Source organism: Anoplophora glabripennis, unplaced genomic scaffold, assembly GCF_000390285.2.
Source record: "Anoplophora glabripennis isolate ALB-LARVAE unplaced genomic scaffold, Agla_2.0 scaffold371, whole genome shotgun sequence".
Lineage (NCBI taxonomy): Eukaryota > Metazoa > Arthropoda > Insecta > Coleoptera > Cerambycidae > Anoplophora > Anoplophora glabripennis.
Window position 1 is genome coordinate 180,079 of NW_019416511.1, and position 13,799 is coordinate 193,877.

At 33.0% G+C, this 13,799-nt stretch overlaps 1 protein-coding gene and 1 pseudogene across 1 annotated transcript; both read right to left on the minus strand.

Moving 5' to 3' along the window:
* Positions 1–5,163: 5,163 nt before the first annotated feature.
* On the minus strand, positions 5,164–7,312 carry LOC111691274 (matrix metalloproteinase-18-like). Its single transcript, XM_018709865.2, has one exon. The coding sequence runs from the start codon at positions 6,289–6,291 to the stop codon at positions 5,164–5,166; it is 1,128 nt and encodes a 375-aa protein (XP_018565381.1). The 5' UTR covers positions 6,292–7,312.
* Positions 7,313–7,314: 2 nt separating this feature from the next.
* LOC108906565 lies at positions 7,315–10,694 on the minus strand (annotated as a pseudogene).
* Between the last annotated feature and the right edge of the window lie 3,105 nt (positions 10,695–13,799).

A 13,799-nucleotide genomic window follows, 5' to 3' on the forward strand; every position in this document is an offset into this window, starting at 1 on the left:
TATAGATTGTGTACTTTCTAATACTGTGATATATTTCAAACAATTACCACCATCTCTAGGTCAAGCCGGGTACTTCTGGGACCACCCTCGTATATAAAGATTAAGTAAATAGTTATTTTTAATTCAAATGGAAAATAAACAGGTTAAAAACACTTACCCTTATAGATTTTTTATTGCGTCCTAATACGTACACACTTTCCACGTACCTACGCAGAATTATTATGAAACCACTACACTTTTTTATAAATTGTAACTAATTATAAATTTAATTTTTTATTTTCAAGCGTAACACTTAAATATAGTACCATCCCCAGAGACACTTCTAATGAAGTGGTACTGTGGGATCATATGGTCTAATATTTGAAATACAGAAAACAAAAGAAAATGTTAGCACAGCTGTTGATTAAATAAAACATGGTTTTACTTACACGGGCCCTCGTGTCTGAAATGTAGAAAGACTATGTTAATAGTACATTTAAAATAAAAATCTAGATTACTTACCAATTGGGCCACGTAGCCGAAGGCATCATCTGCGGTGATGTCTCTTATTCTAAAAATATAAAAAAATATTTAGGTAATGTCGCTATGCTAAAAAATAATACTTTCAAATAAAAATCTAGATTACTTACGGTATTGGCTGATAATCCTGGGCCCCGCAGCCGAAGGCATCACCTGCGGCGATGTCTCTTATTCTAAAAAAATATTTAATAGTTTAAAATAAAAATTTAGATTACTTACGATATTGGTTGCGACTCCCTGCTCTCGGAGCTAAAAAACAAGAATTGATTTATGGAGTTTAAATTAAAATGTATATCAATATCAGTTTTATATGAAAATTAACTTACTAAATCATTTAAGCTGAAACATAATTTTCATTTTTAGAAAGGTACTATTATATTATTAATTAATTATTTATTTTTGTTATGTTTTGAATGCTTATATGACTCTTTTTAATTTTTGGGTGTGGGTTCAGATGTTATATTGACTATATATTTTATATGTATAGAGAATTAAAAGCCCTTTCCAATGTCCCCCCACTTGACCCCCATTCCCATTTAAAAAAATTTGGAGGATGGCACACCCCCACTTAGGGGGTTGAAGATTTTGCTATGCTTTTTGCGCCAAAAGTTGTCCCCCTCAGAAGTAAACTTTACCNATTTTGAAGAAAATGTTCAGTACTAATTAAAAGTTGAGAAGTTCAGCAAATTATTATCCATACATATTTTCTCAATATTTTGAAATGTAATTATTTTGTGTACATTTTAAAAAATGTAATTTTTTACATATTATAATAATATGTAGTTTTAAGTAAAAATTGTCAAATAAAATTATTAAATAAATAGTATTATCTATATTCTTTGCTTCTAAAAAAATGTAATTCTTTTATGTAAAAGCAGAATTTAAAATTTATATAAATAATACATGTTTTATATTTTGTATTTGTGAATGGCTGCATTTTTTATGATGAAATAAATCGAATTATACTGAATATATTTAATAAAATGTAACTATAAAACTATAAACTATATAAATTAATTGTTTTATTAAATACATCAATGATTACAAGTTTTAGTAGTTACAAAAATTACTTACCAATAAAAAAGTGTCTTTTATTAGACGCACTGTAAAACATCACATTAATATATAACAAACTGACAATACTAGCGTTATGTCTATTTATAGAAATATTCAAATCTGCAACTGTATTCCATTAGTTTCCTTTAACATAGTATAGGCAACAGCTTATACAAAGATAAGAAATATAACGGTGTATATAAATTATATAGTTAAATGAACTAAAGGAATATTTTATCCTTTTATTATAATATTTTTACTGTCTCGAATATTTAATTCAAAATATACCTATTTAACCAAATTTAACATTCAAATTCGTTTGATTTGTAAACATTAAGTGCTAATATATGCGCGCTAATTGAAAGGGAAATGATCTCGCTATAGAAGCAAGAGTACAACGCCGGGACATCTAACATTTATAAACTTAAATGTAAATTAAACCATTACAGTCTACCGCAGTGTGTATTATATGGCTATAATGAAAGCGAACTACTGACACCATCTGTGACAACTTTTATTTACTACAATATTTGAATGGACAATTACAGGGGCAATTCAATTACTTTACAAACTGCATGAAGTAGTACACCTTGCTAAATAAAATAAAATGTCCAAATACAGAGAAATTAAAAAATATGTAAGCAAAAGTAAACATTTATTGATATAAAATATAAAGTACAATAGAAGTAAAACCTTAAGTTTTAGGATTACTTTCCGCAATTCTTGCCCTTCTCTCATTTTCCAATTTTTGTAGTCGTTTTCTTTCATCCATCTTAAATTCCCTTTTGACCTTTTTTCATTTTCCAGTGACACAATGTGAAGTTCTGATTATTAATTTACTATCAATATTTTGATAGGGGTCATATGTTTGACAGTTATAATGATCCCAGTTTTCTTCAGATTCAAGAACGAAGTTTGAACAATTAGCCATCACTTTCAATTAAATATTTGAGTTAGACAGCAGACAAAGAATGAAGGATTCGAACAAAATCGCAATATTTAATGTGAAATCCCCCTCCGTTGTGAAAAATATATGAGAACGAAATGGTAGCTGTTTTCCCATCGAAAAAGCATATGGCATCATTTCCAAAAATGGAAAGCACATCTGTTGATAACATTATTTCTAAAAATGGTCTATTACATCATAATTAAAAAAAATGCCACATATGTTTGCCAAATATTTATGACATATTGTCCAAAAATAGAACACATCTGGTGAACAACCAGTCATAACCCAAGTTTATTACATCTTACACAACTATGTTAAGCATAAAGGTGGAAGGGGTAATAACATGGTCATTGTCGGGTTAGTGATTGACAATATATTCCAGCACATAACTCAAATATTGCAGTGTTTTAAAATGGCAAGAAGCTGTTTCTACGAGACTGCCGAAAAGTTAGTCATTATTAACACGCGAAAATTTCAACTTAACAAATCCAATACTAAATCAGTGTGTAGGGCTGTGTCAAAACTTGAACTATGAACCGTGTGTGATCATTTCTGGAAAAAAAGTTGTTCAATTTAAAAGAGTGGGAGAACTTTTTGTCACACCAAGAAGTTATTACAAATTACTTATACTCCTTTGACGAAACAATGCCTGTGAAAACTGACATTTAATATATATTTTTCAAAGTTTTCTACCAATCGAGTAATTTCCATAGAGAAAAACTAGAAAACAATATTTTTAGCCTCTGAAACTCTGTTGAAACTGTGGGAGTTGTTACCGCTTATAAAATACAGGATCAACCTATTAAAAAAATTACAGTTTGGAAATTATTTCGACGTGTTAAAAACTGGATTGCGAAAACAGACTGGTAATGTTTTCTCCAATGCTTTAAATATTCTCAGACCTGAAGATAATCCGAACACTAAAAATTTCACCGAATCGCATCTGTGATATTTCGATCTTTGTGTCTTGTCCAATACTGGAGCATCTGATCGTCCCAGTGGTATTCAAAAAACGAAATACGGATTTATCCATCGGCAGCAATTCATGCGTCGTGTTGCTTGGTAAGCAATAGAGCACAATATCATGTCTTTCGGCTACATCAACGATCGTATGGTCCAGATGGTATTTGGCACCATCAAAAATCAAAAGACATTTTCCTGCGGGCTTATATTTAGCTAAATGCTCAATCCAGCTGCAAAATGTGGTAATGTTCATGCTACTTTTAGGCGTCATAAGGACCAGTGATCCTGGTGGTAATGTGTCCTTCTATTCTGGTTTCAGTCTTTTCCCTTTAAACAAAATTGCCGCTGGAATGGAAATACCAGAGGCATTGCCACAGGAGACAACTGTAACGTTTTCCCCATGCTCTGGTGCTACCAGGTGTACACGTTTCGCCCCTTTTTTTGCTAGAACACTTTGCTAATGGTGTAAACTTAGCCTGCAACCTTTTTCATCAACGTTAAAAATTCTCTCTGGGCTATCCATGGGATCCATTTCCAAAAGAATTTCTTTCAATTTTGTGAAATGGTCATTTACGATAAATCTATTCAGTTTTTGGGCACGAGCTGGGTTCATACCTTGTGCTTTTCTTTGTCCTATTATAGGTTTTCGCCTTAAAAATCCGTTAAGCCAATACCTGCCAGCCATTTTAGACATGGTAGAAAATTTATTTGGTATACCACTTTCGGTACAGAAATTGTACACACACCTTCGAAGTGCCTTTGATGTAAGCGGGTAACCAACATCTGCCAGTCGAAATATTCTTGAAGACAGTTCTCTTTCTTGATCAGTAGTAAGTACTGGTTTTCGCCCCATTGCGGACTTTCTAGTTTCGTTATTGTCCACATATCTGCTCAGAGTTCTTCTAAGTATTGAAAATGTTTTTGAAGCTCCTTCACGTGACATTCGACCTTCCCGTACAGCTGCGACTGCATTTTGTAAGTCTTCTCTGGTCCACTTACTCCGAATGCCCCGATTTCTCGCCTTATCAGTCATACCTGTAACAATTTACACTGTAAATAAATTGTATACAAAGAGCTAGCAATAAGCCCATGTGCATATTGCCGACCCTTCGTGGTGGGCATATTGCTACACATGAAGTAAAATTAGGTTAGGTTGTGTTTTTGTCTATGGTCTTGCCTTAAATCGATTACTTTTCACCACAATCTAAGCTTTAGTATCTATGTATTAAACACAAGATATTGCAGGGTAATTGAAAGTTTCTTTCACAACCTTATAATATAAAAATGAAGCCGTGAAGCGTCTCACAAATACGATTTTTCGCAACACTAGTCGAATGGCGCTTGCTACTGGCGATATCACCGACTGAAATCTTACAGTAGGTTATCAAGAAACCACGGTTATTGTGTGTGCTGCCATCTTTCATAAAACCATCAAACTACGGCCCGTGCGCATATTGCAAACATGGGCATATTGTATTCACCTACCTTATAATAAATTAATAGCCTGGTTGTTTAAAAGGGTGGTGCGGAAAAAGATTCAAACAGTTTTAATCAGTCGAAATATGTGTTTAAGATGAACTATAAGCGCAAACATAGACCACATAGTATGGAATTTAATAAGATTCTGGTACGGTATTATCGGCTTACTGAATTACTGGTGTGGTTAACCTTGGTCGTCAATGTATTGTTTTTATAAGGTCTCTAATTTGCTGCAGGATATCGGAGGTACAGTTGATACCAAAAAGGCTTAAATCAAAAGGACCTGCTCGTATAAGGGCCCCTTTAAACTCGTTAAAATCGTATAAAAGGTCTTCCATAAAGAAATACAAATTTCCATTGGTGTATCTAAAAACACCATTGATGCCTATTGGTATCCCCGGAAACAGCTCGGTAATTATACCATAATTTTTCTGCTGAAATGTACACTCTTCGATTTCGGCATAGTAATTATTATTATAAAAAATATATGGTCTACCTGAATATGTATTAACTATACCCTGTACCTTAACAACGTCTTTTAGCCCTAACGATGTGAGGGGGACCTTTTTGTATCCGTGTTTGATGCGGAAGCCGGGAAACTCTACTATATAGTAATAAACCCCCGAAATAACGACAAACTCCTCGTTTGGCCTTTGATAAATGAAATCGATAGGTGCTATATCCGTATATGATGAGACTCTAACTGCTGGTCCATAGCTATAGTTTTTTAACTCAACAATCCATAATACCTCCCCGTTGAAAATACAAAAATGGTGATTAGACATTATCAACATTTTTTCAGGTTTCTTAACGTCACACAATCTAGGGAACGGACCTGTTGTTGTAGTAGGCGGGTTTATTGACTTCACTCTTGGTATTGAGGTGGTCGAAGTATGCGTAGTAGTACTTAACGGGGCGCCATATAAAAATTGAATGCCATGTACATCGTCTTCTCCAAGAGAATAGACCGTTTTGAACCAGGAATACACTATAGCATTAACGTCGGTAGTATGCGACAAGCCTAAAGTATGCCCGATTTCATGCATAAGAACAGGAAGTAAAGCTACTGTACCAGCAGGGCCCGGTTCTAAACCTTCATACCAATGTTCCTCCGAATCCAAATGAATTTCTCTACACTTATCATCGGTTATAGGAAAATATGCATGAGCCAGTCTTACTCCGGGGCCATCAAAAGGAAACTGACAAACTCCTTTCATACACGTCCAATAGTTACTGTAGGACCGTGGGGTGTAATGTATAAGAATATCCGCCTCGTCAATAATAGGTGTTTTCTTGAACGTTAAAGTTGACACATCAGACCACATGCTAAAAGCCCTCTCCGCTAACCGAATACCTGTCGCGGATCATCGAAAATACCAATTTTAACGTCTTTTTTCCCATGCATGAGAAGCTGCCACAAAATCTGATACTATGTCCGGTAAGCCACACCGAGGTTTTAACATCATAAATTCCGTTTCATTGTTTAAAGTTCCGTTAGCGACTATATGAGCATATTTTTGAAATGTTGATAAGGCGTCAGAATAGTCTAAGATCTGTTGTGCTGTTAGATAAATGTTGTTAAATATTGTGTCACATTAGTGGGGACTGTTGTTAAATAATCTGTCACATTAGTGGGGACTATTGTGTACACCACCCTTACCACAAATAGCAAAAACACTACACACAACATTTTATATATTTTTACAGAAATTGAGAACAACCACTGTTTAAGAGTTGGCTATAACACTGTGTTTATATAGGAAATAGACAGTGTTTAAATATTTCATCACCCCTCCTACTAGATAAATACTTTGTTGCACCTGGCAAGTGTTTTGTACTTATCTATACGAGGTTTGTAAATTTCCAAAAGCTTACACGTGTAGGTCATGTAGGTCGTGGGGTATTTAGATCACTTTGGCTCCTGATAAATGTATGACGTTTTATATTTACTCTCGAAAACTGCATATTTGGGAGTATTTTTAACCTTCGTTTTAATAAGTAACCGCTTTGTTGCATTCTGGCAACATATCTTGTGTTTATTATGTTTGTTAATTTCCATTAGTATAATTAGCTACACGTGTTTTGGCGATGTTCAAACATTTCAACAGTTTCATAGATAGGCGTTTATTGTGCCATGTCTGCTATAAGGGTCTATGTTTATTTATGCAAAACATGTAAATTAGTTCCAGGGTGTAGTAGTTGCTATTGCTATATATGGCGTTCATAAAATACCCTCATAGAAGTAATAAAAACTGACAAGAGTATATACAATATATTTATTATAGATATTTACAAGTCGAATAAACTTAAATCAAAATCCCAATCTTTTTCATCCTGTTCCTGTTTATCCTCACTAAACAACAGTTTTGCTGCCTCCAGCAAAGCATTCAAATTTCTTTATTTTATTCTGAAATCTGTTTTGATGAAAATAGTTATTCTGGGGAAAATTTGGTTTTCTACTGATTTCTTATATTTATTAAATTGTTCTTCTTTACTTAGAACGTAATAATTGCTTCGTCTAGGTCATCAATTTCTTTAGATCTGACCATTTGTTGATATTGAAAAGGTAAATTTCTAACAAACGTGTCGAGACTTAATTTTTGAAATACAGTGCTCAGTGCTCTTTTTACTTCTCTTGTTTCATGAGATTGTTTTAGTTTCGTCGTTAATAACGATTGACTCTGTAATATCCTATTGCTAAAATTGATTAATGATTCTTGTCGGGGATCATATGTGAGATATATCAAATCTTGTTGTAGCGCATCAATTTCGCGAGGGACTCCGAAAGTTTTAATTACAGGTTTATTTCTATTTAGTGAATTGGAATGCTGCGATACGGAAGGTTGAGAGAAAAGTGAAGGTGAAGATAACTCATACCAGCTCGATTGAGTTGAAGAAGCAGGTGATGGTTCTGATTGAGGAGTAGTATTAGTAGAATATGAAGCGTGGACCCCGGAAAATCTATTTGGGAGAATTACGTGACCTGATGGCTGACTTTTGTAGGATGTTATCTCGTTCAGAAGAACTTGTTGCAGCTGTAACTGTACATGGAGCTTTCTTTCATCTTTTACATTTGAAAATCAGTTAGTAAACTCATTAAAAAATGGTAGTCATAATATTTGTGTATATCTGCTTCCACTTTTCTTTGTTTAAAAAAATTTAGTTTTTCTTCTTCTAAAGCAAGCATCCTCTTTTGGACATCATTTCCGCGTTTTGCAAATTTCGGTGGCAGAGTTTGTTGTTTCTTGCTTGAGGATTCCTGCTGTTTACGTAATGGCTCCTGCTGTTGTGTTTCAGGCAATAAATTTTGGTCTTCCCTAGGTCGTTTAGATTGGTTGGCAGTACTTGTAGATTGTATAACCTGTATTGCGTCTAGTCTGTTATTTGATTCCTCGTTTACTGGTAATAATGAATCTCTCTACGTAACGAAATATTTCCCGAAGTTTCCCGTGGCGTCATTTGATCTGCCAAAAAATACAAACTCTCGAAGTATGGCCAAGAAGAACCACTTTTTTTCCCTCCTGCTGCACCGGACTGTTTGTATTTAATAGTTTTCTCATACTCTTTTCGAAAGGTATCTCGTAATCCTTTCAATTTGGTTTTTGCTACTTCACCTAAAAGTGTAAACAAGAAATATAGGTATAGGAAATGCATAAGTAGATACTAAGATAAGAATATTTATTTTGTAAAATATACAGGGCGATTCAGTCATTAGTTTTTCAAAAATAATGTACTGATGACTGAGTCACCCTGTATAGCTATAGGTTTTTTTTTTATTTTGTTACAGATTCCTCTCCACTGGACTTGGATTTCGTTCTTTAGCCTATTCATTCAGAATGTCACATAGTACAATAAGAAGAGTCATATATGAAACTTGTACAGCCATATGGGAAATATTACAGACACGGCATTTACCTCAGCCCACAAAGGAATTACTATTAAAAAGTTCTGCAACATTTTATGACAAGTGGAATTTCCCTAACTGTGTTGGTTGTATTGACGGAAAACATATTCGTATTAAATGCCCAAAAAACTCGGGTACTATGTTCTATAAATACAAACAGTACTTTTCCGTAGTACTACAAGCTGTAGCTGATGCAAATTATAAATTGCTGTGCATTGATATGGGTGGATATGGCAAGCAAAGCGATGGCGGAACATTCGCATCTTCCACTTTATATGAGCAATTAGAAAACGGACGTTTTCTTCCAGAAGATAAGAAACTACCTAATTCCGAAGTAATCCTTCCGCACGTTTTACTAGGTGATGATGCATATCCTCTAAAATCATATTTAAGGAAACCATATTCTAAACGAAATCTTTCACGCGAAGAAGAAATTTTTAATTACAGACTGTCACGAAGTCGAAGAACGGTAGAATGTTCATTTGGAATAATGGCAGCAAAGTGAAGACTGCTTAACAAACCTATAGAATGTCATCCTGACAAGGTGGATATAATAGTAAAATGTACTTGCGTATTACATTATTATAGACAGAGAAGGTATCAATCAGTCCAATGTATTACACTCCGAGCTATTCATTCACAGAGAAATTACAATTTCACACCACATCACGTTTAAACAACAGATCTGCCAATAGAGCATACGACGTACGAGACACATTTAAACAATATTTTAATAGCGAAATCGGTGCAATACCACAGCAGTATAATAATATATAAGTAATTATATAAATTGTACTGTACTTATATTTACAATTATTTACATGTATATGCCTATGCTCTGTGATGTACAACAAAATAAAAACGACTACAAAATAAAACGAAAAAAGATATACTTAACTGCTAACATTTAATTCTGTTGCCACATCTTCCCACAATTTCCGTGATATATCACGGTTGTGATAGCCCTTACTCTTTTGGTCCCACAATAGCCTTCTATCAAACACCAAGAAAATAAGTTTTTCACTGTCCATTTTGAAAATATCTGTGATAATTACTGTGAGACAATTGAACAAGACTTAAAACAATCGCGCGATCGCATTCAGTTCGCGCGAAAAAAACAAACCTGTTTGAACTTCTAGCGAAAAGCAGCGATTAGCGCTACTAATTCGCATGTACTGTAACCACCTGCATTTGATTGTGTAGGTTTGATAGTTCGCGCAAATTCGCGCGAAATCGCTTGCACTGTAACCGTAGCCTTAAACAAATCACCTGCTAGAGCATTTCCTAATGTGGAGAAAATCAATCGATAGAAAGGGAAGGGTAGGAGGTAGGGAACCGTCTTTAAAAAAGCACTCAAATATTTTGAAAATTTTCTTTCTGTGAAAAATACATCTTACGTTTCAAACTATTGTGCCGCCATCTATCGCTTAGAAGCTAAACTAAACTGCGGGAGAATTCTTAAGCAGGTGGCCAATTGTAACAGCATGGCGGACACTGGTTAATTATTTTAACCATAGACACATAGACGGCGCCGCTGTCTCCACTAATGTAGAGGCACTATTCGACCAAACGGCATTAATGAATTCAAATTTGGTTCTACGAAATTCTATGCAGCTTTAAAATAGATCTCAATTTTTAGGACATTTTTGAAAATGACGAACTTATTCAATTTATTAATCGAGATAATTTAAAATGAAGTCGAAACTTGTTGAATATCTATGACTTTATCTGGGCTAACCCTTCGGGATCTGTTGTAAAAACATCTGTGCAAATTCTTTAATAACTACGCCGAATCTGATAATTGTCGCGCAAGTCGAAATCGGTTAAAAGACCAGACCTGAGCTAAACATTTGGAAAGTTTTGGAAAATTAAATTACATTATATTTGTCAATTAGGAAAATAATTGTGCTGATTACGATACCTATTTTGATTAGAGTAGTTATTAAGATATCAATTTTGATTAAAGTAGTTACATATTTCCAGGATAACGATTCTGAAATTGCGGATTGTTTCTTGGTGGCAAAAATGAATTATATTGGTTTTTAAACTTGGGATTTTCTATAGATTTCTTATATTTATTAAATTGTTCTTCTTTGCTTGCAAACGTAATTACTTCTTCTGGGTCGCCAATATCTTTTGTTTTGACCATTTGTTGGTAATGGAAAGGTAAATTCCTAACATACATATATAAACTTTTGGAAGACGGTGCTACATTCCCGTTTTTCTAGTCTCTTGAGATTTCTTTAATTTCGCCATTAATAAAGATTGATTCTGTAATATCCTATTTCTAAAATTGACTAGTGATTCTTGTCGGGGATCATAAGTGAGACGTATTAAATCTTGTTGCAACGTATCAATATTGCGAGGATCTCCGAAAGTCCTAATCAAAATTTGTTTGACTTCGATCCATGATTCTACTTCTAACCTGGTCTAAATATTAACTTGTGCTTGACCATTTAATTTATTTTTTATAGTACTTAATAGAAATTTATTTTGTTCTTCATTATTCTCATTTTAAAAATTCACAAAAATCATTTAAAAGCGATGGGTTACCATGCCTGAATACGCTGCCAAACTGACCAGATTTATAAAAACATTGATAATGAAGTAAGGGTTCATGGTCCGCAACTTTTTATTGCCTTTTTTGTTCCCTAAGTACATGTACCTTTTTGCTATAGTATAAAAAACAAGTCGGTTTTAACGAATCATATACGTTTATATATTTGAGGTTCAGTGTATTTCTCTCTATTTCTATTTCTAATACTTTCTATTAAATTGTGCATTCTCTTAAATCTTTTTATTTTGACTTATACTGCAGGTCTTCCACTAATAATTCTTTTACGAAACAGCACATCAAAGCATCTAATGCTAGCTGATCACTATTTATTTTACTTAAGTCTGTTCAGATATTTTAGGTATTTGTAAAACTGTGTTGGGTCAAATATTACTTATTTTATTTAAATTTTCTTGTACTAAAATAATATTAGATTTTTCTTCATCATTACTATTAACTGTATATCCCTTATCTGTAAAATTATCTATACTGATGTCGCGATTAAACTTATCTTCCGAGATAGACAAGTTCTTTTTTTCAAAATCAATATTTGAATCCTTTAATCCTGAATAGAATGATACATCAAGAGAGATTGTTCATCACCTAAAGCTAATTAGAAACAGCATACTTTTCAATTGTAGATAAAGGAGAACTTTTTTTGAAAATGTTTGTTAATTAAATATTGTTGTTTACAAAATGCATCTTGTAATCCATAAGGATAAGTACAAATTCCTAGATCAGAATTGACTTCACAGTTTGTGGAAATATCATTTAAACTGGGCACCAAAAATATACAGTTATCGAGTTCATTTATTGGATTTTCATTAAAATTTTTGGTCTTGTTCTCTAAAAGATTAAGCTTAGAAAAAGCATTCTTGCATCCATCAGCAAAATTTAACAATCTAACTATACATCACTGTTCCCACACTGAACAACAATAATCAACTAAAGCAACTGCATTGAATAGTTTTGTTCTATGAGAAACAAAATCTTTAATGATTCGTATTTGTTCAGAATAGTTATTTGTATTATGACCTCTAGTTATATATTTTTTAAAATAAAGATTATTTATTCTAAACTTTTTTTATCACACAATACTCCAAAAGCATAGCTAAATCTCAACCATTATTAAATATGCCAAAATAAAGAATTCGGAAACTGCAATTCTACTTCCAAATTTTCGCTTTCCACTGGATTCTTTACTTCTTCAAAAGAAACATTGAAAAATTAGTGATGTGACGTAATAAATCTTATGATTACTTGGTCTTAGAAAACCTATAGGTTTTCTAAACAAAATTATTCTGTGGATATTATGATGTATCAAATTTATGAATGTCTTGTTTAATGTTTATCAATACCATCAACAAAAAAATTATTTAAGAATCTGTATCTGTGTACAGTAATTTTGCCTTATCGTTCATAATTGTTATTAAACTATCTAATGTAGGAAATCCTACATATGTAGGTTTATTAAAAGTAATATTTACTCATTTCATTTCAGTTATAACCAGGTCAAAAATTATACAACTGAAAATTAGATTTTGAAATATAATAGTTTGCACCATTTCTACCTGACCATAATTTAGCTTCACATCTTTACATTTTCTAAAATTTTCCGTGGTCTTCCCGAAAACAGCACTATTCATTAATTTATAAAAAAAATCAAAATCATTTTTGCTCAATTTTCTACAATCTCTGTAGGTATTATAATTTGTGTTTTCATCTAGCAGCTTTGCTTAAATTTTAGAATTTCATGAATGTTTTCAACTTTTATTTCTAAGGCCTATTTTGAAATTTTAGATTATTGTATTGGAGGTACTAAATGTCAGGTAAAAGAGGCAGATCCTTATGTTTTTGTGGAAATCTTTAGGATAGTGTGTATTAACTTCAAAAATGTATCCATAGTCATAATCGTTAGGAATTTGATCAATATTATCTACTAAATATGTTATTTAAATTATTTTGTAGTAAAGCAAAACACATTGCTGAACTATTTAAACTGTAGTTGATATAAATTTTTACGAGGCATAAAATTATTTTGGTCAAGGCATAGAGGAACCACCGTTACGTTAAGTGTTCGGTTACTGGACCAACAGCGTAGGCATATTTGGAAAAAAACGTCAATGATAGTAATAAACTTTTGATTATTAATTGAAAGTGTGTCGATATTTAGGAGCCCGAATGGAAAAGGAGTATACGTGCGTTGAAATTTTGGATTGGGTGGATGACGATGGGTTTTTCATGGTAATACATGTTTAACATTTAGAGATATACCGAATATGTTGGAATATATGGTGTCAACAGTATTTTCGTAAAAGGGTCTGGTAAGTTATTGTTTCTCCACGGTGGTGTTTATTTGCTTCACGATTATATTT

What these genes read in the sequence shown, in the direction of transcription:
- LOC111691274 (XM_018709865.2), bottom strand. Translation starts at nt 6,291, where the DNA reads ATGTGGTCTGATGTGTCAACTTTAACGTTCAAGAAAACACCTATTATT.